Source organism: Neodiprion virginianus, chromosome 6, assembly GCF_021901495.1.
Source record: "Neodiprion virginianus isolate iyNeoVirg1 chromosome 6, iyNeoVirg1.1, whole genome shotgun sequence".
NCBI classification, from domain to species: Eukaryota; Metazoa; Arthropoda; class Insecta; order Hymenoptera; family Diprionidae; genus Neodiprion; species Neodiprion virginianus.
The window spans coordinates 23,490,709-23,517,308 of NC_060882.1; the positions used below are offsets into that span (position 1 = coordinate 23,490,709).

General features: G+C 33.2%; 1 protein-coding gene across 7 annotated transcripts in view; it reads right to left on the reverse strand.

Moving 5' to 3' along the window:
* The window catches only part of LOC124307940 (heterogeneous nuclear ribonucleoprotein 27C), a 33,055-nt gene that overhangs the window by 1,338 nt on the left and 5,117 nt on the right, over positions 1–26,600 (reverse strand). For 2 of the 7 annotated variants that reach the window (XM_046770142.1, XM_046770140.1), the window contains 7 exons: positions 26,372–26,579; positions 25,917–26,103; positions 24,245–24,327; positions 22,288–22,678; positions 19,918–20,118; positions 16,537–16,692; positions 949–2,417 (listed from right to left, as the gene is read on the reverse strand). In XM_046770142.1, the coding sequence (XP_046626098.1) occupies positions 2,275–2,417; positions 16,537–16,692; positions 19,918–20,118; positions 22,288–22,678; positions 24,245–24,327; positions 25,917–26,103; positions 26,372–26,579 (1,369 nt within the window). In that variant the 3' untranslated portion in view covers positions 949–2,274. Of the gene's footprint in view, positions 1–948; positions 2,418–2,706; positions 3,644–3,975; positions 4,670–6,929; positions 15,582–16,536; positions 16,693–19,917; positions 20,119–22,287; positions 22,679–24,244; positions 24,328–25,916; positions 26,104–26,371; positions 26,580–26,600 lie in introns of those variants that run through there. The other 5 variants (XM_046770141.1, XM_046770143.1, XM_046770145.1 and 2 more) reach the window with 5 other exon arrangements.

A 26,600-nucleotide genomic window follows, 5' to 3' on the forward strand; every position in this document is an offset into this window, starting at 1 on the left:
GTTAAATATTCTACAGGAGCATTTTTCTACAAAAAGGAATTCGAAATTCGCATCAGAAATAATCCTGTATGAAATATTCTTCAGAAGAATTGTTCTAAAGAATATTTTTAAACAGAATATTTTTCTACAGAGCAGTTTTACAGTTTTACACACCCAACGCAATACCTGTACGACACAATACAAATTTAGATGAAATGAAATGAAATGAAATGAAATTAAATTAAATCAAAATGTACGAAACTGACGATTAAATGTATGATTTTGAGACGATTTGATGATTGCTTCGAATTTGCATTGTGTCAAACACAATCTGTAGAAAAATATTCTAAAAAAAAGTGTTCTCCAGAACAATATTCTGTAAAACAATTATTCTATAGAATAACTCATACAGAATTATTTCTGACACTAATCTCGAATTCCTTTCTGTAGGAAAATATACCAAAGAAAAATATTTCTGTAGAGCCGAGTCTGTAGACCATATTCTGTAGAATATTTGCTCTGTAGAACTGATTTCTGTAAAATCGAACCCCGTTCGAATCGTGAAACCCCTGTAATGATTACGACGCATAAAATATCCAATTAAACATAGCTGAACGTGAGCAGCGCTGTTTATACGTCGGGGTTTGATTGGGATTTATCGATCACTCTGGCCTCGATATACGACGGAATAATCTCGAAACAAGAATCATTAGGAAATATAGTTTTAATTAATAAACTTGCATAATTGCCAACTGAACATTCCTACAAGGTTTATCATCTATTTCTGAGCGCTCGGATCCGCAGTACGTCATGCTGCTTTAATGTCAAAACGAGTAAATTTTATCGTAACTGATGAACAGATCTAGGTAACAAAAATAACAATGAGTTCAAATTTCTTTCTTTTTTTCTTCTTTGTCATTTCTTGTTTTGCTTCAGCTTTACTTACACTGCAACAATTTCTTTTTTTCTTTCATTAAGGAATTACGTGAGATTGATGAAAATAATGATAATGTGACATGCTCAATATATCAGGAGTATTGGTGTTTCACTTTTCTGTATCGATTATAACGGATGTATCGTGTGCGGTGTGTCTGTTTGTGTTTGTGTAAGGAAAGTATCAAACTCTGATTGAAAGTACCAATTAGTATATCTCAAAACGGGCGGAGAACATATCTGTGTATTAGATCGTTTTTACAATGGTTAATTTAAATTACCGCATGAACATGCAAGATACGGATCATTAGGTATATATTTATTGCATGTTATATAGTTATAAATCTTCTCGCAAATACTGTAACGTGCAAGACGTAATGGGAAGAACTTATTAATCTTACTGTTATAGCCTAAACTTAAACACTCGGTTTATCCAAGCAGTGGATTTTGGTCTGTACGTCTAATCACAAAATTTCACATATAATATGTACCTCGCAGAAACTTGCGAAAGTCTTCGGAAGTACAGCGGATTCACTAGTTTTTATCGATCATTAATTTTTTTTTTTTTTTGTTGCACGTTTTGTTACTTCAGTATTTTCTGTCACGTAAGCAACCACATAATAAATACCTGAAGTGATTGTAATAATAGTCAAGTAAATAATGTCGAGAACGAATCAATCGAGCGTCGTTGTACGTACGATTACGTACAACGTTCCTACACTTTAAAATATACATATTATAATAAGCTTAACTTCGTTAACGGTACCGTTTGTGAACTTTTAGTGATTAGCCATGACTTTCCTTAACTATTATTAGAAAAAAAAAAAAAGAAAAAGAAAAAAAAAGGTCTCGAATGTGAAATACAAAAATTGGTCCGGTTCATTTATACACTGACAGGGAGGCAGAAGAGAGAAACGTAAAGGAACCTTGCGTCGATTTGAATAATGGATCGTTTTTAGCGTCGTTTGTATGCATAATGAAATCTCCCTCATATTATACTTTGTACGGAGTTTGTCAACGCGTCTTCATATCCTACAATCACGTGATTCGAAACAAGAAGCACACTCACCGATGGGCTACGAATGCAAAACGTAATCCGTGAATTTATAAGGGAGAGTAATTGATCCGGATAAAATAATTTAGATTCTATTAATCCGTAACTTTTCCGCTTCGAGTCACGTGATAAATAATAGGCAGAGCAACAGGCAGAGGTAGGTAATTACGCGTAATACACGTCTGAAAACAATCCATTTTTTTTTTAAATGTTTTTTGTTTTTTATATACTCGTACTTGTATCCTTCGATCTGTGATTCGATAGAAATGAAAAAATATATCAAAGACCTGACGGGGCTTTTCCGATCTTTAACGACGGTAAGGGTGATAATTGTTCGAGCTGGACGTTGAACCGGAGTAACCCCTTTGCGGGCCGCCGCTGTAGCTATCGTTAGTTCCTGGAGCGGCTGGAACTGGAGTCGTCGCTACGGTTGTTCCATACCCTGCACTTCCTGCCGGAATTTCGTAAAACATGGACTATATACTACGCCGAACTAAACTATACAAAATAGTCTATTAGACAAATAAATATAAATATATATATAAATATATTATAAAATGTACGTGTATAGGTATAGGTATTCATATATACATATATATATATATAATATATGTATATAATGTGTACAGTGAATAGAGCTGAAGGGAAATACGGCGAGGATAAAGGCCGACGGGGAAATAATCTCGACGGATATTCTGACGGTCAAACACGAATGCGATTATACATTATATAAATGGGAAGAAAAAAAAAACCAAGTCTAATACTTTCTGAGCCTCGAAAGACAATTTTTCCGGTCATCCAAAATTTATACTATTCTCGACATTTTTTTTTTGCCTGATCAATTGATGTGGACGGATGCAATGCCCTTTTTTTTTTTTTTTTTTTTTTTTTGGATAACCACACCGGAATTGTTGGAAATGCGGTAAACGGTACGTTATTGATTTCTCTCTTTTCAACGTGAAAGAAATGTGGCACAAAACAAAGTGATGCTATACTGATTGATCGGGAGAAAAAAGAACGGTTCCCGCGAATGTGTTTCAAGCGCAATTGTTGAACTTTGAAATTTACCATCGATCGAACTTAATTCATAATTTATCTATACGTATGGCTATAAATAAGGAAATCAATGCGACGAATAGACGACTCAAAAGAGTTGAATAATAAAATGTAATGTTAGTTTAAAAAGAACAAATTATACAGCTAACAACGGTCACTTAGCTATAACCTTAATTTAACCGATCAATCGCGTGTACGAATTTATTACATAGATTATACTATTCCTAAGCATTTCATACTTCGCTCGCTTAAATTATTAGTCAGCACAACCCCGCTCCCCCATCTTACGAATTATTACAAGGTTAAAAGAAATGGGGAAAAAAAAAAAAAAAAAACATACCGAAGTTCGTCTCTGTGTATAAAATATGTAACAATTTTCAGAACATAAAAATAAAAACCTGTCTCGAGTCCAAATATGTATACTTGTCGCATGAGACTTCAACGTAGCGAGGAGAAATTCAAAGGGGGTTGAGTAACTCGATTCTGGCTAGCGTCGATAGGGATGATAATTTGAGTGCTGGGTCAGGGAGAAACGTTGAGGGCCTGGAGCAGCGTCTCCGTTCGGGACGAATGGCGGACTCTCGGTATCAATGGTTTTGAACTTTGAGGTCGGGGAGGATTCTGTGAGAAGAAACACGGGAGAGGAGGAATTAAGAGAGGATCGGTAAGAGGAAACAATTACCATTGACCAATGCACCATACCTCGTAACACCAGGTGAATGATTAGAAGTTTAGAAGAAAAAAAACAAGAGAAAAACTTTCTTTCACATTTACCTGATGAATATTATATCAAGATACCTTTAATACCAAGGCGGAAAGTTTAAAAATAATTTCATTGAATATTTTTCAATTTCACGTTAAGACGAAGAGTAAAAAAAAAGTATCTTGACTAACAACTAAGCGATCGATGCATTGCCTACATAAAAGAGAATTAAACATAACGCTCCGAACCGAAATTAATGATGTCAAAGAGGTTCGGTTCAAGCAAGTTTACCAAATTCCTTTCATTTTTTTTTAGTTTTTTTTTTTTGTTTTCAAACATCGACACGTGTGTAAGATATGTGCATAATTCTGAGACATCATTAAAACCTGATCCATAACAAGACTACATCTGATATTCCATCAATAATTTTCTCAGCTGTGATAGCAGAAAAAAATACATGACTTGACTTAGTGCAGACTGAAGATGAAGACTTGTTACACGATACGTAATAACAATAATGAATATGTAAGCTTTCCAAAGCTGCAGGTAATGGCAGCGGAGTTTTGATTGCGTGGCGATAGAAGCTGTCGCCTTTGAAGAATAAATCTATGATGAAACGTACATCGCGATATGTAAGAGCGAACATTGGATATTACAGCATAGTTCAGGGATACAGGAAAGAAACATATTTTACGAGACGAAGAAACTTTAACGAAGAAACGCAACAATTCGAGCCACTGCAGGTGAAAAAGCTTGAATATTCCTTATTTTTTTTTTTTTTTGTTTTTGTTGGGACGCGCATAAAACACTGCACCAGTCGCGCAACGCTATATGGGTATGACTGTTTTCAATGAAACTGGAAACAGTGGTCCACCTCTACACCCTCTTTCTTTATACACCCAGATCAACGATACGTGTTGTGTGAGTATATGTATATCTTTCATCTGAAACCATAAGATATGAAATGTATATAGATAATAATAAAGTGGTGTCGTTACTTTTTTTTTTTTTCTAGAAAAAAAAAGAAAGAGTAAGTGCATGATCCAAAGGAAATCTGGAAATACATAATAAACGTATAATTTGGCAAATGGATAGAAACTTGTCCTTCGTATCTGTTATGAGCTTGTGCAGTGTTTTAAGTCTCTCAACGCGGATAATATCGTAACGGATTAGTAACGAGGCGCGGGGTTTTGCCAAAGATTCGGTTCAGGTTGTGGGTTCGATTGGGCAGGCGGTAGGATATTATATTTGAAAGAAAATCATTATTTAATCATTCATAATAATACCAATGTATTTCATGAATATGATTCGTTTCGTTTTTTTATTTCCTTTTTTTTTTGTTTGTTTTTTTTTCCTTCATATTATATTATGCTTAATTAATCCACTAGAAACACCGTTAAGTATATTATATTTTGTTTAATAATAATAATCATAATGACAATCATAATAATCATAATAATCGTAATAGTTATGCAGTACTGCAGTGTTCAATTATTAGGATACCTTTACAATGTACCTACACTGTGGTTATTATTTTTAATCGTAGCATATTACAACAGGACATAAACAACTTCTGTAATTATTGTTTCCAACTACGGTTAGAGAGGAGGATCTAATGTATTAATTATTATTATTTTATTATTGAATTATCTTGCATTTAATTAGATAGCATAATTAATTACGGCTATAATTACTGGAACATTTTTTTATTCTTTTTTTCGTTACCAACTCATGTTTCTTTCTATCTTAGTTTCGCGCGCGGTGTTCTCTTTCTTTCAATCAATTCAATTTCTCTCTCTCTCTCTCTTTCTCAATATATTTTCTCTCTTTCGCGCACACACTTTGTCTTGCTCTCCTTCTTTCGATAATCAGTCAATCAATCAATCAATCAATTACTAGATGAAACAATCAATGAAACAATCAATGAAACAGTCAATCCACAATCTCCCTCCCTCTCCTACCACCTTTCCCTCTCTCGTCCTGTTTCTCTCTCATACCTTTCATACCTCTCGTGCCTTTCGATTTCTCTCTTTCACTCATTCTCTCAACCACTGTACAACTAAGGGCACTAATTTACGATTTTTGTTTCTCTCCTCTAATTAAATCTTTATTCATAATCGTTTAAATCTATATTGTTTATTCCTCTTTCTCACTCTCTTTTTCTCTCTTTTGCGCTCTCTTTTCACTCAACACCTAAAATTAGGGTAACGATAATCCTTTATTTTTCTATATTTTCGGAGTAAACACGGCGTTTTTTAATTACGGAAATTATAAAACAAAGATTAAACAAAAAAAAAAACAAACGAATAGTGCTACCTTCTCGTGTATTTTTGTGCAACAAAATTTCCCAAGTACCGACGCGAATATTTTAAATAGAAATCTTAACGGCTTCAACGTTTACAATAAGATTCAAAAATAACAATAAAAACAAGAACAAACGTATTTTTTACAATGGCTAGGCCTTCGTGTTTCACTTCATTAACGACAATGACGAAGGTTAATCAATTATTTTCAGATCTGTTGAATTATACGCGTTCGTTAATACTGCATAATTTTCGAATTATTATCAATTTTGGTAAAGTTTATGATAAATGGTATCACCTCGCCTATTTCCTTTTTTTTTCCACTTTTTGTTTTTCTCTCTACATCCAGTCTCAGAATAAATGACTTGGAAATTTGAATTGTTATAATTGACGTGAGAATAAGAAATGTGTAAGAAAAATTTAACTGTTAGATTTTTGTTGCATAAAAATAAACGAAAGTCATTGGTGTTGTGCAATAGCCACGGATAGTTAGCTTCGATTTGGAAATATTGCGTTGAAACTTAAATTTTTTCTATCCCCCTTTCATCATCTGTGCACTTTCGTCGCACGTAACACTAACAACTTATCTATCTACCATTTATTTATGTAATCAATAAGTTATTTTAGCTGGCAATCTTATTAAAAATCTGTGTGGCGCGCTCGTTTAATATTGTAGTAAATTGATATAACCTAGCCTGTGATACGTACACTAATTGTCACATGTATGTACTCAAAAATAAGCGATACAAGTAACACTTTAATATAGTTAATTATTATGATCCTTAAGAACACAATGGTTGGCATTTTGTTTGTTTGTTGTTTGTTTGTTTGTTTCGTCTTCTTGGTTTCTTTTTTCTTTTCATTTTATGTTTAATTAAACGTTAATATGATATTTGTTTTCAATGTTAGATAGTGACTCGCAATATAGAGAGTTGACGTTTTTTTTTTTTTTTTTTTTAAAGCTACTCTGGATAATAATAATTTATAATACATATGTACATAAATTATCTTAATCAATATAATTACGGATTTATCTATCAATATTATCACGGCATTATTTGTTCATCTTTCTTTAGTATTATTCGAGAAATTCTTCCGATCTATCGTATGGATGTGATAGTATAACAATATTCAACCGTTCTAATCATTTTTCGTATAGTCAACAAAATTATCAATTAATTGTACAGAGTAGATTCTTTCCCTATTTTTTTTTTTCTCCTTGTTATTCTTGTTTATCCTAAATTTTGCCAATCACAGATCACGTGTCACTTATTCCGTAGATACATTTATATGCAACTATATTGTTTATTTATGTATTTAATTATTTATTTAATTAACTTTTAATTTTTGTTATCTTTCTTTAAATATAATAGCCTTCGTATGTATGTAATATAGGTAATACCGATTACTTGTAATTAAAATTATCATCTTGAATAAATTTTACTTTGTCGTTTCCTTATGCTAGGTTCATTTGTTGTTTTCTAAACTTCTTGTATTATCCTCAATGATAGTTAAGCCTAAGTAGACACGACAATATTTCCAAATCTCAACAAAAGCTGACCACCACCTAACTTGTGTAAGGACACGCTAAACTTTTCTTTCGTTCTCATTTGTATTTGTTTTTTCTTTTTTTCTTGTTCATCAATACGAGTGTTTCAAAATTCGTCGTCTTTGACACTATTTGGGAGGATATCAGATATGCAGGGGAATTTAATCATATATTATACACACATACGTCTACACGTAGTTATACGTGAAAAAAATAATATATCGGTTTTGTTGATATTGGAAAAAAAAAAAAAAAAAATTTGAAACAAAAAGAAGAGAAAGGAAAAACGTGTATATTTCATATATATATATATATGTATGTATATATATATATAAATAATTGAGCACACTACCGCCGTTCAGTTCAAAAGGACAAGTTCTATCAAGTCACAAAATTATTCACCATAATTATAGATATAATCAATTAACATTTCTCATCAGATATTTTGCTCAAAAGAACAGTTTCTATATATTTTTTTTTCATCTTTTCATGCGAGTGGTAGTGAAACTAACAGCAACTTCCAGAGTCTGATTATTGTAAATTGTATTACGATATATACATCAGTCCAGTGTTCAGTGAATGAGGGATTCGTTAAACGAGCTGTTCCTATATCCGTGGAAATCGAATTGTCCGTCAGTTTTAAGTTTTAGATTACAAGTTTGCTCGCCGTATCAAGTGAAAAATTTACGTTCTTTCTTTCTTCCTTCCGATGAAACTCCAATTGATTTCATCGATTGGTAATTTCTAAGGGATAAAGAAATGCGATCAATTTTTCGTAAAATTTCTGAACAAACTTGTAATCTCAAAAGATGAAAACAAGCAAACAAGATCAATTTTCCATGACAAGACTTGATCGTCACATGAAATTCCACATATACAGGAACATCAATTTGGAAACCGCTCAAAATTTCTGTCTATTGAACAATTAACAGTAAAATTTATCATTTATCTACTGTATACAGTGTTCACGGCAGAAAGTTTACGTAGGTATATTTATTGCGTTATTCTGAAAATCTATTTCGGTATAACGTCGTGATAATTCATATTGCGGCATTTTATCCCAGCTCGTGATAAATTTTAGTACGTTTTCTTTCAGGACTATACTTTCAATTTACACGATAAATAAAAAAAACCTGTGTAATTTCTCAACGACGAACAGAAGTACTGAACTTTTTTTAAGCCTAGCATACTCCTGTATTACCAATACTTGCAGGCAATAAAGACGAAGGACGAAGCTCTTATAAATTTGGATTGTGAAAATTGTTCATTTTCTTACAAGGAGGTAACTCTCTGACAGCCAACACTGTACACTTCAGTCCAGTGTATAGGTGTAGAAATAGTAGTGGTAGTGGTTGTGGTACTAGTAGCAGTAGCAGTAGCAGTAGCAGTAGTTGGTAGTGGTAGCAGTGGTAGTTTGTATACATGTTCTGTTAAACAGTTATTAGTAAAACGTAGTTACCTAGTGTATACAGAATACGCGATCTACCATATCATAGGGACAAATAACATATATAATATTATTATTTTTTTTCTTGCAATAAATAGTTTTGTAATATTCTTGTTTTTTTAGAAGTATATATGTTACGTTACCATGTTATATCCTAAGTGTCACAGCTTGCGTATATTATGGTCATATTTACCCGGATCTTAAATGCAACAAGCAACTTAGCTTATTTCGTAATCATAATCAGTAATTAACATTTAGAATAGGTTTTTTTTTCTTTCTTTCTTTATGATTATTTACCGTATAACTCTTAATTCGAAAACTTATCAATTAAGGCTTATTTGAGTTTGAGTTAAGTAAGGCTTCGATCATCCACTTTACATATACAACTAGAGATAATATTTCGGGTCCCGACTGACTTAGAAACGTACAAAGTGCCTATTGCAGATAAACAGTACATGTACGAGCTATATGTTTAATAATTTAAATTTTTAATTTAATTTAATAATTTTCCGTTACTTTTCGTTTCTTTCTTTCTCTCTTTCTTTCTCTTGCTTGCTTGCTTGCTTGCTTGCTTGCTTGCTTGCTTTCGCTTTCTCTTTTCCTCTTAAATTTATATATACGAAAAAGTAGATAAGTTTGATACACTGTTGCCTAGTGTAGGGCTAAAATCAGAATTATTTTGACACAAAAGCTACAGCTCTATGAGGTATATTCGAAAATGCTTAAATTATATTTACGTGCTAGGATGAAACAGTCGTGTTTTTAGCCATGTTTATGCGAAAATATTACATTCAATTATGCTATACAACGCGCAATTAATACCTGTTCTCTTTCGATTTACAACGCGCAATTCGACTGTCACAACCGTATCCTTATTATTTCTTTTTCATGGATGTTTCGTGTCAATACTATTATACATATAATTACTATCATGATTATTATTATTGTTGTTGTTGTTGCTGTTGTTCTTGTTGTTGTTGTTGTTGCTGTTGTTGCTGTTTTTGTTGTTGTTGTTGTTGTTGTTATTCATTTACAAAATGCAATTCAGTAAATACACGTGATTTTTGAAATTACTTTTGCAAATTTTGACGAATTGACCCGGGTTTTTTTTAGAAATTTTGTAAGAAAGAAAAAAACGAGTCAATGAAACAAAAAAAAAAAAAAAAATGGAACAAATTGACGTCGTTACATTTGTCGTCGATAATTTAAATACTGCCTAATTTATTGAACGTTCTCAAGTTACGCCTAGTAATGTTTACAATGAAACAAATGCGAACGATGTAGATATTTGATTATGATTTGAAGTGGTAATTGGAGAAATTAATCTATCCTATGTAAATGGAGAGTATAAATTCATGCTTCAACTTTCGCATAAACACGACAATTTCCTTAATAGTTTAATAATCACTGAGCCAAGACCGCACAACATTGCGGTTGAATATTATACAAGGATTTAAAATAAGGGGCACTTGGGGTAAATATGACAATAACATAATCCTTCAAGAAAACTTTCCTACTATGTAGTCCTTACAACCGTTTATTACTTTAATTAATAACCTCAACTCTAACGTAGTGTAATAGAAGTAATAGTAATAGTGTTTTTTTGCTTTTAATCCGTTACTGCTAGGCTTACCACATACATAATAGTAGACAATAGTTATTATATTTTATTCTTCATATGATTAGTAAATAGGTATAGTAATAATAATTCATTAATTAAATCCTTATGGTTTCAAGCATATACCACATCGTTTATATGATTCCATCTAATATATATCCATTAATATTTTCAAAAAAAAAAAACCAGAAAAAATGTTTTTTTTTTTGTAGAATATAGTAATAATGTAATTATTCAAGTAGTATTCATATATATGTGTTGTCGCAATATTGGACAGAGAACATGCGCATTGGCCAGGAGCATGTCTAATTCGTAATGGAACCAACAAAAAGAACGTATTGTTTTCAATTTCTTTTCTAACGCCGAAATCCGATCTGATCTATCATCTTACTTCCAAATTTTAGAAAAATGATTGCCGCGAAAAACTGTCTAATAAAATCTAATTATCCTAATTTGCAAACATTTTTCCCCATCACCATCATCAAATGTTTAAAACATTTGGTATCAGTAAACAACTTCGCAATTAAAAAAAAATTGTTGGTGATTTGGGATATATAATTTAATTTTATATTGAGTAGGACAACTTCGTAGAAAATTTCCGAGGACTCAAGTCAGTTAAAGATCAAATTGGACTTCAATCGTGTATCAAACACACAAGTTACAGTCCATCGTTCTTGTAAATGGCGCTTTTTTTTTTCTTTTTCGTTCTTTCTTATTCTTTAAAAAACAATGGATATGGAGGTCGAGCGAGCGAGCGAGCTAAAGAACTTTTTTCCTTAATATTTCGGGGACGCGATCTTACCAATACAAAGCTAAAAGTACAAGTAGTTCATTACAGTAATATTTTTTTATTTGTTTTCTTCATTATTTATTTTTATTTACCGACGTAACGTTATACCTTACATCTCACTATAACCTGATAAAAGTCAATCATCAATACCCATTAGACTGTACAGTCATGCCTTATTCGTGCAGCAAGTGAGAGTCATTAGTTTTTTTCCTTCTTTCTAATACAATATCATTAAGAATGCGCAACGAATTTCAATCACCGAGACACGGAAATCACAAAAAGAAATAAAAAAATTATCAGGTAAAAAAAAAAAAAAAAAATAATTCAATAATTCAACGTATTTGAACCCGAATTACAATCTATTTTTAATTCATTTCGGAACAATAACTCATTATACTCGGTACATATTACAGAAGCTAATAAATAAGGTACGTCGCATAATTGATTACGTATGAATGTATGTAACGATAAAAGAAAAAAAGATTATCGTAAATCGTGAATTTTGAATGCATTTTACCTCCATGTATTTCTCCTACTTAGGCTAACGACTAATAGGCGTAAGAATAAACTTGATTGTTGTGAAAACTGTGTCTAGTAGAGGAAAGAAAAAAAAAGAAAAAGATGAAGAATTATTAGCCATTGATTGAAGAAGGAAAAATAAAAAGCCTAGTTGTCGCATGCATCAGGTATTGCACCACGATGTTCAAATGCCTCCTCCTCCTCATCCTCCTCCTCCCCCCCCTTCCTCCGCCCTGCGCAACCTGTTAAAACCTTTGTTTTCTATTATTATCATCATTTCTCATATACTCCCCATCTTTGCAAGTGCGTTGTCATTCTATTATTATTATTATTTTCAATAGGTATTGTTGTTTTCTTCCTTTTTTGTTTTTTCTTCTTACTTTTCATTCAATATTTCATCCAGAGCACATTCTGTACATTTTTAATTTATTCATACGCATTAAACTCGCCTAAGGCCCTACAACGTAATTTAGAATTTGTATCATCTTATAATCTGCGTTCAGCATAACAATTCCAACCGGATGCCACGAGTTTTTCAAAGTCTTTTTTTTTTATCTATTATTGTTTGATAAAATCGGAAAGAATTGAATTCGAAGATAGATGTGAATAATTTGAAAAGAAAATTTAATGATACACGTGAAAATTCTATATGGAGTACAAAAAAAAAAAAAAAAAAACAATAACAAGGAAAAGGGCGAAAGATTAAGAAAACAAAATACAGAAGAAGAGACGTATCCTGACAGTGCTGCGTATATTGCAATTAATGTGGAATAAACGTAATATGAATTTTTTCGTTCATACGTAATTCTTTTTTTTTTCCCCCAACTAAGTTGTCAGTAGAGTTTACAGCCCCGCTAAAGGCAGGCACACACGCTATAGAATTAAAGATGTTGAAAACTTTTCCTATTTACGGTTTGTATATTCAATACGGTCAATAATGATAAAAAACCACAGTCCGGTATATATCCAGTCTTTGTGTGCAGGTTTGCTTGCTTCAATAGCTCGCATGTCCCGGAATTATTCAAATATATTATTATATAACTTCATTTAAATATCAATATTTAATCGACCTAATATAGTAGCTAATTAAGTTAAACGATAACTAACTATGTGGCATAATTACGATTAGTCAACACAAAACGGAACAAAACTATAGCAAGTGAAAAAAAGGGAAACTGATTATCATATTAAATAAACTGCCCTATTCAATATCAAACTACCAATATATATAGACAAGACGCGTTGGTCGTGAAATCAAACACGTCATGTGAATCTGTATAGCAATAAAGTACAACTTCTCCTCCCCGATACTCCGTCAGATGCCTGTGTGTTATGTATATGAGTTTTGAAATACACGCAGCCTTTTCTGATATAAATTGATGCAATTATTATTACCTGAGTAAACCTGAGAGAAACTGTTATTTATTTAACATTCCGATAGATATAAGAATTTGTAAAATTGTATAATATGAGTTATTACCTAGTCAAAATTTCAAAAGTACCAAATACTACGTAATTATTATCGGCCTTAAAATCGAGCCTGTACGTGTATATTGTCAGCAAAAAATTACTTATGATCGTAGTTTTGTCAGTGACTTAATTCAAGAATCACGGGATATGTATGTTAATAGATTTTTAAATGAGTTGTACCGTAAAGTAGAGAAATTCCGTTCAAACCTTGAAACGTTCATGTTTGAAAGTGAATAAGGGCTGATTAAGAAACAAAAAAAAAAAAATTAAAGAGGCAAAGTTGGCACTTATTCGTTAATCGTTGCTAGAGCAACGTGGAAAATATGATTGGCGCGAATACGAATAGGGCAGAATAACATCAGATTGAATGAAAATTGCCTATTTTCTATCTATTTTAATAAGTCGTTTTTCTCTGTTTAAACATACTAATAATATTGCATTAAATATAAACATATTATTTATACCATTATAATCTTTAATTAATTATTTTAAATAGATTTTCTTGTCTCATAATTTTTCTTTTTCATTATTATTCTTCTTTATTTTAATTTTAATTATAACATACTGCAACGCACCCCAGTTTCATTAAAAATGTATGTACAATATGGAAATTCTCTACAATAATTTATTTACTTCTTTAATTAATTATTTACCGTTAACTTACGTGTTTCTCATCACTTTTACTATGCTTAAAAACTTCTTTACTTTATCATTAAGATAATAATAAGAATAATAATAATAGTAGTAGTGCTAGTGTTTCTTTTCTCTTTAAATCTCTTTTTTTTTTTCTTTTATACAATACAGATAGCCTTAGTTAATTTCACTATGTTTTAACGCATGATCTGAACCGTTATTTCATTTCCTATGTTTATTCGTTAATCAAATAATCAACAATGGACAGTAATTAGTGGTAAGATTGGTTTGATTGAGCTCCCCTTAAGTTTCCTTGTTGTGTTGATCCCAGAATATATTGCGAGCTGCGTCTAAGTTACTCGGAATGATTCCGTCCATGTTAAAACTCTCACTGTATCCTAAGAATAACGAACCAAGAAAAGTGCTGGACACCAGAAACCCGAAATCAACGAAATTTTCGTCTCCAATTTGCACATACCAACCAGATTAGTATTTCTATTACCGTTTTTTTTTTGTTTTATTGTTTACGGTTGTTTTGGTTTCTACCCCCCGCCCCAAAAAAAATTTGTGTTGAAACACGCATCCCCACCCCCCGTAAAAATGACAAAAACCCTACACCCATCAGCATGCACATTCGCATGCGCTGCTCCACAAGTAAGAAAAAGGTTGTGAAAATTCATCTAACATGAAAGGACGATAAATTTGAGGGAGTAACCTGAAGTAAATAGAAATATAGATTAATACCGCACCGGGTTCAGAGACAGTTAGAAAATTGATGACCTGCGACATTAGCTAATGTGATTCTTGTACGATCCTCAATTTGCTTTTTTCAATTTCCATCCAGCACACTTTCCAATACTACACGCTTTAGCTCGAGGTAAGGTGGATGTGCTTAAATTGATTAGATCGTGGCACGTGATATTTATAGGCAAAACAGACGCGGCTCGTTGTTTGTAACATTAGTGGACAGCCCACTAGATTATTATTTTCTTTTTTTTTATTTAGATCTATGATAAATCCTCTAGAGTAAATACAATTAAGCCATATATTTAATCAGGTAGACTTTTCAGATCAGCCCCCTACTCGTAGTCGTTAAAAAGTGCACATTTAAAAAGCCCTCCGGTTTAATTAAAATTTACGCACCTAACTACACTGATAAAAATTTGCCACCGCATCGGACAAATGGCTGTCAAGCAGTGACGGTCAAGTTCTTATTGTACAATTGATATTTTTTTTTTTTTTTGTTTTTTTTTTATACTAGAAATAAAACTCTGGGAAGAAAGCCCCGCAGTCAAAACAGAGAAAAGAAAAAAAAAATACAAACAAGGAGAGGAAAACATAATATTATTAACGTATCGTGTTATCACACTTTATCTCTAGTATTTATATATTTTCAACACGGAGGATATTCTTAAATACGCACGGATTGACGTTTATTCAGCTATGCATCAAAGAACAGTAGCGAAAACTTGAGGTCATCAGACTTCTCGAAATTTCTTCAACTTGTCTCATCCATATCTGCTATTCCTGCTAATCAATAATGCTCGCTCAACTACACCCTCCGCATCCAATGTTTCGTAGCTCGCTTGCATCATGGGTATTTAATCGTGGTTTTATGCTCTTTGGCATAGGTTTGTTTTTCTCCCTACTTTTTTCACATAGTGTTTTCTTTTTTTTGAGTTTTTTATGTTTGCTTGTTTGTTTTTTTTTTTTTTTTTTTTATTTTCTACATTTTCCGCATCGACATCAACTCAAAATAACTGATTGATAATATTCAATTGAAGCTTTATAGAATTCGATCATGAAAGTATAAGTATATTGTTGACTAACAAATCAGCGAAAGAAAACCAGCCGCGCGTTCGAGGAAGGTATTGAAAATTAAAAAAAAAAAACTATCGAAAAAAAATCCAAAGCCATTGATTTGGCATATATGTGTAAAGAAACGATTTATCAAGAAAAGTATCATATCAAACAAAATTGAATTAAAAAAATACATTTCACTCGTCGTATTCGATTTCGTGAGTTGAAATAAAAAGTTTTTCGGAAATCCAATGGTGGCGGTAGTCAGCTCCATAGATTGAAAAACTTTAGTGCGAATCTGATACGAATTGCAATGCTTGCTCGAGTAACAAGTAGTAGACGAATAACCGAGTGTACACTTGTAACGAGGCGTTGATATTTCTTGAATACCATTGGTCAATTTTCGATTCTGTTACCGTTCCAAGTTTTAATACAAAATTGAAGAATTCGAACGACGAGACGTTGTGTACCAAGAATAGAATCTACCAAGCTGACGACGCCAGAGAGTAACGTATTAACCAAAGACAATAAACAAAAAAAATCTATCAGAAAACCCACGAGCAAGGCCAGGCCATTTAGCGCACTTCTCTATCTTGGGTCAAGTAAAATGGTCATGAGGTGGGCCACTCTTTGAAATCAAAGCCTTGCTGGCCAGGTTTAGGCGCGCTGGCGGCATACCCACCTTGGTTGCTTTCTCCACCCTGGTAAGATCGCTGAGGATAACTAGTATCTGCGTAACTCCCATATCCGGAATACCCACTGTAATCCGGCGTCTTGGCAGAGCTGCTGCTCGAACCTGGAGCCCCGGAGCCAGTAGTCTGCCTAGAGTACATGTCCCCTGCAACACCATCGTCAAAAAAAAAAACTTCAGCTAAAGTATCGATTCGAACCTGTCGACTACCACTGTCTAGATCTGATTTTGAAATATAACAAAGCAGGTTCTCCTTTCATATGCAGAAGGCTTTGAAAGGAGTGGCGATATATTCTTCGAATGTCTCCAATTCTCCAATTAAATCAACCGAATGGGGATAATTCACCTGGATAATTCTACGTAAATCCAATCAAACTAATCAAACTTTTTTCTTCCTCTTCTTCTTCGATAAACAAAATCTAAAATATGTCTCTCATTGTGATTATGTCGTAAAGAATAACAAGAATAGATAAGCAAGCCACATTCCTTAACAATTGTAAATAGGGGGAAGGACACATCAAATTAGTCATTCGCGTCACTTGTATTAATCTGTTTGAAATAAAAGAAGCTCATTGTATGCGTTACATGATTTTGTGTCCGTTAGCTAGAATCATTATTGTCTAATTGTAAAATAATAACCACAAGCCATGTATTGTGTTCTTTCAAACAATCAAACAAAAAAGCCCAAGTACCATTTATTTAAACAAAAAATTAGCAAGTAAATCTGTAACAGGCACACATCAAGCAAACGAACAAAAAAAAAATTCTGGCCGAATTAATAGATAAAAATTGCGTAACAAAAATTGTAATGTTACGTAACATTTTCATTCTATAAAAGCGGCCCTTACGCCTGTAAGAATCTCAAGTTATAAGAACAATTGCTGTTATTGGCAGTTTCTACTTCGTTATACTAAAATTCACGTTATTAATACGGGTATAATATTATTCTATTTTAGTAACTTATGTTCGTTATTCGTCATGCTGCTAGTTCATTAAACCATGGAAAGGAAATCAGAAGACATGTCAATCAGGATCGCATAATAAAGCAGCGAGGATTGTGAAAATAGAAATCGTTAATGCCAGCAATATTCACTACCTAAGCCTTTTTCTAACGTTTGCAGCCTGTGGCTAACTGTACTTGTGAAAGCAGTCAATGCTAAGACTGGCTATTTAATCTGCGTCAATATCAACTACCAAAATTAAAGTCTAATTTTGATGAATGTGTACTTAACTAAAGACCAACGAAAGCAGAACCGAAAGAATATTCAGTTATAGATAAAAAAAAAAAAGAATTTGATACTGTTCAAAATGAAGTAAAATATTACGAGGTGGATATTCCTGTATCTCGTGTTGGATTGAAATCTCACCAACTGAGTTTTTCATTTTCGGATATTCGCAAATAGTTCTACACAGAATTGAATAATGTCTAAATTACGATATATTGATTAATCGATAAACAATAACAGTAGTTGCGTTAAACAATATCACAAGCTAGGAAATAAAAATCATAATTACAATACAGGTACCTGTACTTTGTTACCGTTCATACAGAATGTTTACTATTAATTCGGTCCAGAGGAAGATATGGCCTTGGATAGGAGTGGGAGTGCACTATCCTACACTACCAACATTAGTTTTTTGTACAGTTTGAATCCATCTACTAGAGAACAATTTTATCAGTAAATAATAGAAAAAAAAAGAATGAAATTACACATCTACAATCTGGAGTTCTACTCATTGTCCAATAAAATATTAATATATTCTATTGCAATTTTATGACGCCCAATTATCATACGAATCGACAGATGTAAGTAACATTATTAATCAGGTGTACAGGCAGCCCCTGATAACAAATGTCGAAGTTTATTTCCAGCAAATATCGTGGCAAACAGTCGCTTTGGAAGAAATGTTTAATTTTGATTTCGAAATGGAATCAAATAGGATCCATGACTAATTTGCTTTCATCAAATTCACTCTCATCTTTCGTTTGACATTCCAACATTTTCTACCTAATTAAACATAAACGTAAACTTTTCAAAGAATGACTTGATTCTTCATCATTGTTGGAAACTTAAAGTTACCAGATAAGAAATTTTATAGATCATGTAAGTAATCAACTTTACCATTAGTGGGTCGAGAACAAAAAGTACTGTCTATTTACAGACGACAATGTAAAAAAGACAGCGGAATGTTTGAAGAAACAAAGAATCGAAATGCAGTTATTACAGCGTCAAAACATTTCTGCCATAATATGTGTTGATAAAATACCGATTTCAATTCCGATTCAGTTTTGTTTTAAAATCTGTCAGATGAGCTATCGATATTAAACGGGGGCTGCGTGTAGACGCAACTCAACCCCTTGAACACACATGAAATACGTAAAGGTGACATGTACAGGTTGACCTGTTATCTGTACAATTGAAGCCATACATCGGCTACGTGGTATAGTCTATTGTATGCAAAACATACGTTACACGACAATGATTTCATTAACGCTGCTTGAAAAGAAACATTCCACACAAGTCTGACAATTTTATTTCCCTGTTATGTTTCAAATGTGAGATTTAAATTCGTACAACTAGAGTAAATATTTGTGCTATAATTTTAATATTGTTAATAAATGTTGATGTCAAGAATTGTCTGGTGTCAACTTAGTCCAACAAAGAGGTGGAAACAGGAAATTTGGCGAAGCCAGGTAATACTAGTGCTAGTTTTAGTCCGGAGTCCAGAGTTATGACTGAAAATGCACTTTCTATTACAGACCAACAATTTTTCGATGTTGTAGAAAATCGTTTAGAAAAAAAAATAATTGAGAATGTACGGAGAACTATAACAAGTGTACAAACTTAGGTGAACGAAGCAACATTTCAAAATCGAAAACCATGGATATCCTGAATTTGTCAATATACGTGTTCATAATAGAGATCTGATCCATGTGTACGAAGCAATGATAAATAATTACGACATAAACGATATTTATCACATATATCCAAGAATTGATCAAAACTGGTATTAATGAAAAGATTGCGAAGCTTATGAACCTGATAAAAAAATTTAAAAAAAAAACCATTAGGAGAGATTAGTGGTGTGTTGATTGGGATACATCGATATGCAAATAAATATGTCAGACTCTCCTGAATCAGCAAACAAGTTTCAGAAATCAGTCTAAATTGAACAAAAGTAAATAAACGTTGCTAATTAAAAGAATAGAGTTCGTTTTAATACAATAATATGCATACTTAAAGGCAAATAGCTACATCGATTAAAAATATCCATTTAGTTATGGCTCTTACACACGCCACGACTAAACATGTTCAAGGGGTTCGAACGAGTGGATAGAGGAGAGACTTGACTTTACTGAGTGAGACTCACCCTGCGGGCCAGAGGGGTTCGAGTTGGAGTTGGGCTGCGAGGAGTTGGGCTGAGGGGGTTGGGGCGGGGGCTGTGTACTAGGGGGTGGCCCGTTTTGTGGCATGTTCCAGGAGTTCCAGGAGCCCCCGGGCCCTCCCCCCGCAGCCCCCCCCGTTCCCGCCGCCGGCCCGTAGCCCCCTGAAGTGGCCGCCGCTGGCCCACCTGCGATCATTAACCACACAAACACGTGTCACCGACGACCGTCACCCCACCTTCTTCGTACCTCGTCTCATAATAAACACGTTCAGTTATCGAGTATCGATCGTAGCACCGTGTATAAACAATTCTCTCATACCGTCTCAAGACTTTCTTTGATAATTACTGTCGGAACTCAAAGTAGGAAATCCTAAATGTGAATTTATGGCTAGCAGAGCAGATGCCTATTTTCTCATAAAACCAAATCAAAAGCTTTGACTGCAGATATCGACACCACTTTATACGAAAACTCTTAGTTCTCAATGAAATGTTGAATATATCATAATATACCGTTCATTTTAAACCTTTGCACATGTTTTAGCCCCACCGTTGAACTCGATAAATTTAGACTGGAGACAGATTTTCAGTAGACAGGATTTTCTGAGTCTCGTATAGCTCACAAATTTCTGATAATAAACAAGTAGATTTTTATTTAAAAAAAGTGAAAAACAAAAAACCCCCGATCAAGACCGTTTTATTTATTATTTAATTAATTCGCAAAATATAGAAACGCGATTAGGGCGGAGTGAGATCGATCGTCAACACGGTGCTAACGTGTCACTCCAAGTACTACATACTTTCTACGATTCTATGTCTTCTGATTTCCTCGTCCGGGCATTAGTATAGTGACATTTGTGTTTTGCTAAATATAACGAATAGCTAACCTCTCCAAGCGGGATGGAAGGGGAGGGGACAGGATCGATAATTAATTAAATGTTAATCTTTAAAGTTAACACTTAAACCAAATGGAAAGAAAATCGTACGAGTTGACACTTACCGCTATTGCAAATTATCAGAGTAATGTGTCAAATTGAATCGAGAATATCATTATGCGAAACCTGTAGAGTTGGCAATGAATTTTTTAACTGTGAAGGGCAAGTTTGACGTTACCACGTTTTGTAAAGTGATAGTTAAACTAACTGCGTAAACATATCCTTGTCACCCATGAAAGAAAATGATTTTCTCAAATTATTAATTTGGTGTCGCAGCCCGAGTGCCATCTCTTACCTTTTCCTTCCGAAGATGAACGTAAGATTAAAGAATAATTATTCCTATGTTAGCACATTAGTTGGTCGAGGCTGACTATGGATTTTCCCGAACTACAATATTAAGCATTGTGCATGTGCATTTTGAATAAAACTAGATTTTATTTTTAAGATTTACCAATTTCACTTTGCATCGACATTTTACCGTTACAATCACGTTGGGTAATAACTGTCGGTGACGTGTTACAGTTATCAGAGTATTTTTTTCAAACAATGCCAGTATACAACATATTAAATAGTAAATGCAAGAAGTGTACAGATGAATGGACACAATATGCAACGAAATGTGATGACTATAAATAAAAAGAAAGAGTAACAAATTCTTGAAAAAAATTGATTATTTTTAACTCTATACTGAAATGGTAAAGGGAGACTGAAAGGAAGGAGCTTCATTTAAACCAGTAATAATCATCCCGTTTTTGCATGAAATTATGAAAAAACGTTCTTTAACAATCCATGTAAGCTATATAAATTCTTAAATTCGAAAATTCAACTATATATTCTGGTATTCTCGCACGGATTACAAATACTAAACTGCTACTGATAAACTAACACATATCAAAAATTGCGCGACTATTTTCAAAATAGATATCCGACAATATCGAAGTTTGATAAGAATGATTTATTAAAAAACAAAATACAAGTTGGATACCAAACTCTCAACGACAATAATTAATTCGAGCTGTGACCAGTCCGTCAACGCAACACAGCCAAGAACAATAGTTTATTTGGAGATGTCGACGCAAAGCATATTCGTGCTCAAGAGAAGATCATCGAATATTTGTTGGAATTGTGAAAGTTGTCGCAGAATATCAGCGACAAAATTTTAAGATGTACATGTGACGTTATAAGTACGTTTCTGTTAAATCTGTAATTTACTGAGATTTCAAGCTTCTTACACTCTCATTGTTATAAAAACATTAGCGATCGAAGATGAGGTTGTCCAATCAGTAACTGTGTTCAACGATAACGTAAATTGCGAAACAGCGGCGATACGGTTTCAGTTACCAGTACCAACATGACAAAAAAACCATCACACCCAATTATGAATTCAATAAATGAAGGAATAATAATTCATCAACAAACTTACCATAACTTCCATAACCCTGAGTCGCGGCAGTTGGTTGAACGTTGTAATTACTTCCCCACTGGTGAGGCGGGGGTGGTGGAATCTGTTGCTGCTGAGGCGGCCCAGGCGGAGCCCCCCACCCCTGAGCGTTATATTGGGTGCTGTACCCAGCGTACCCACCAGTCTGAGGACTTGTGCCCCATCCCTGATACTGCTGCATCATATTCCCCGGCGGCCCCATTGGGCCACCCATCATGGGTCCTCCCATTTGTCCGTTCGGGCCACCCATCGGGCCCATATTACCAGCCATACCCATTGGCGGGCCGCCTTGTTGCGGGGGTCCCCATTGACCCTGATGACTTTCATTCATTTTGCTCGAAGAATCACGAGGCTCTGCCCGTTTTATCTCAACCTGGAATCAAGAGAAATTTCCATACCATAAACAAACCGATGTAAAAATATTACAAGTTACCGAATCACCGATCTAATTCACAAAATTCTCAGATTAACGTACGTGACATTTCCAAAGAGGCAATTTTTTCAACGATTCTTTATGCAATGCAATTTTTTTTTCTCTGTCATGAAGGATTTGTTTTGAAGGATTGTTCGTGGGATTGAACCAGAATATTTGATGGACTGAACTAGTAGGGCAATGCTTTTTTTATAAAAAACAAAATTTCTAGTGGGAAAGCCACTTCCTTAAGCTTCTCCTTTGAAGTTTATACCTGTAACTTTGTTGAATACAATTATTGTATCACGAGTTTTGAAAAATATTGGAAGAAAAAAACAAAGAAGAAGACTAAACACAAATGGAATTGTTCGTAATTGATGGAAATATCACGTGTTATCTTTCGTTTGACTAGGAGACTACTAACTGATATTGAAACAATGTTTTTATCTGATCATTTAGTATTTTTATACTCTTATATTTTTTACATCCAGTTAAACGTGAATATATACGTTGTATAAACTGATATTTAAAAAGCTAATAATACCTAAATTATTGTTACAATATTCGAATAGCATATAGAACAATTTAAAGCTAGAAACTCAATTTGTTATTGAAAACTATTGGAATACGTCATATATACCTGTTTGATATCAAATACAATTTTTTCAAGTGATCTAATTTTATGTTACACGATAGAATATTAGAAAAATTTTTTTTTTAAATACAATCAATTTATAACTTGATATGAATGATAAAGATAAATCAAACCTTAGACTCTATTTAACTAGAATCTAGATATCATTTAATTACCTTATTTAAAATAAATATATTCATTAAGGCCATCATGTTTTCGATAATAGTCAGGTGTCAAAATAATCACCTTTTCTAACGACTGCAATGTGAAAAAAAAAACTAAAAAATATTCACGACCGGTCTGTAGCTCCTTGTCAAATATATTTTAGTATAACAAGATCAGATCAATTAAAAAAATCGTTTCAAATTGTTGAATGGTATCGATGTACTTTCACCATAGGACGTGATATGTTCAATAACATCATTGTTGATAAAATTGAAATGTTTCTATGGAATCACAAATTCAAGAGTAGCTTTCAAAATAAATAAACGAAAAAGGAACATATTTCAAAATAAAAAATCAATTTTAAGAAAAGAAAAAAAAGAAAGAAAAATTTATGCCTTTGTAGTAAGGAAACCATGATTTTTGAATATTGCGAAGCAAAGTGGTTCACAAATTCGGCAGGCCAGAATTACTTTATCTAATTTTATAAAATGATAAGATTATTATTTTTAAGACGTAAATATAATTATTATAGCTACTATAGCACGTAAACAAACATAATTCAATACAAAGTTGCCCTAAATATATTTATACTCATTAATTCTATTGAAATGTGTCCCATTCCTAATCTAGACTTTTTATTATGTGACCAATATGTATATTAGTATATACCATTATTTTGTTCCTTTATTTTTGTCTGTTATATATTTTGTGGTGTATGATTGCTATACCTGTTTTCCATTCAAGTTGACGAAATGCTCGGCGACACATCGGTCCACTGCGTCTTCATCCTCAAAGCTGAGAAAGCCAAACCCTGTCGTCCAAACGTGACATATTGTACATCAAGAGCCCAAAACGGTTTTTTTTTTATTTGTTCATGTTATGTTCTTTACATCATCAAAGCTCATTTATTTATTGATCACTATGATTGATTTTTTTTCCCTATCTTTAACCCATTGCTGAGTATCAAAATAACGTATCTCAAAGTGAATAATGTATAAGTGTTAATAGTTCTAGCATGACCCTACACTGCTGATTTAGGTGTATCACAGGCAAAAATTCACATGTTTAACACCAAATGTTACTATTTTGAAATAAACTATGAAATTGAGAAACTTTACATGAAGCAACTGTATTCCACTTTGATTCAAGATAGGATTATCTCACTGTAAGAAATTTGCAAATTCCTTTTCAGTAATAACTCAACTTCACAGTATTCTATTGCCTAAACGTCCCAAATTCATCAAATACTCTATACCAGAATCAACCAATATTATTCATAACATATAGCTGAAACCATTCGATCTATAGAAAAATATAGAGAAAAATGTACGGCATTAAAAACGTGACTTCAACGTGTATAGAATTATGAGCAACTTCACAGATACTACTTTTCGGGCATATTTACATTAACGAGATACATTACTAAAAAAAAATGTTCATCACGTGAATTCAAGAATTTAATGCAATGAGAAAGGATTTTTAATCTTTGTTCAAGTAAATCGGTAAGTATAAATTGTAAAATGCTGATCCAGTCAATCGTTCTGTAAGTTTATCTTTGTTCAGTCCGAGATGTAAGCCAAGTAATGTAGCTATTAGCAAATTGATAAAGTGGAATACAAAAATTGCCCATGAAGATTTTTACACGAAATTCTTATCGTAGCTTAGCCAACTTAAGCTAACTTACAGTAGCATAGCCTTACGGAACCTTAAGCTAGACTTAAGATGTACTTAGCCAGACCAATTTATAACGTGTCTTAAATAAGATAGCATAGCTAGAGTAAAGAAAATTACTAGATTTAGGTTAATTTAGATAAACTTAAGTAAATCTAAATTACAATTGAGACCGTTATAAAATTATGACAGCAGTGCAATGTTTTTTCTTGAAGCATGAAAAATTATCAATAAATAAATGTTAGCTATGGACTCGTCTGTATATAATATGTGTACTATATCTAAAGCCACCTTTGCAAATTCATGTGAATTTCAATGCTCAAGTAACTTCACCAGTAAAAGTTACATTAAAAGTTTATTCTATCGCTTTTCGTGTGATTTAATCCATTACAAATCGCTAATACGGTAAAGAATACAGTTGTTGGCAAATTAATTGCATGTTGCCTTACCAACGACCATATAATCTTATCTATGCTTCATGATGGATTTGTTACATTTCTTTTTCTAAACAAATTTAGTTTTTGCAATGAAAATATAAGATACAATGAAAATAGTATTTTTAAAAAAACTCGCTAAAAAAATTCATTATCTGAGGGAATAAATCCGGTTACAAACTCACACGAATTTATTGATTATTGATAATATATTTTTATAAGAACCTTTCACAACTGGTTGTGAGCATGATAAAGACAAACGCGACAATGAGATAATATCAAAGGGTAAACTCACCTCTGGACTTCTTCTTCTCTTGATCGTACATGATGACCACTTCCATGACTTTGCCAAAACGAGTGAAAAACGATCTCAGATCAGTTTCGGTGACATTGCTCGGCAAGCCACCCAAGAAGACTTTTGGAAAACCTCCGCTACGCTTTGGTTTTTGCAAAGTGCGTGGATTGCATGGTTTCGGATCAATCTGTGAGAGAAAATTCAAGAACATATTACTAAAATGAAAGCGAAAAATCATTCAAATCATCACAAAATAATATACAATTTGATTGTGAGTGAAAACCGAAGTATAAAATAACGAAGAACAGCTTATTCTGCTAATGATTAGATCTCCATAAATACAGTGAAAAACAGTCTGTTCCAAGATATCCGTTCTACAGATTTCCAGAAGAAAGTATCGAGAATATTGTAACCGTCAGCTGAAACAGAAAATTTTCTCATGCATCCAAGCTTACCGTGCGTCCATCTAGTTGGTGTGGCCCATTCTGAAGGACGAGAGCAACATTCGCAGGGTCACTGAATGTAACAAATCCAAACCCACGGCTGCGACCTGACTCGCTGTTCTTCATTACAACGCAATCAATAACCTCGCCATAACGGCTGAAGTAGCGCTGCAGATTCTCCTGTGTCGTCTCCCAGGACAGACCACCGACAAATAATTTTCTGCACAAAACAATCGAATGA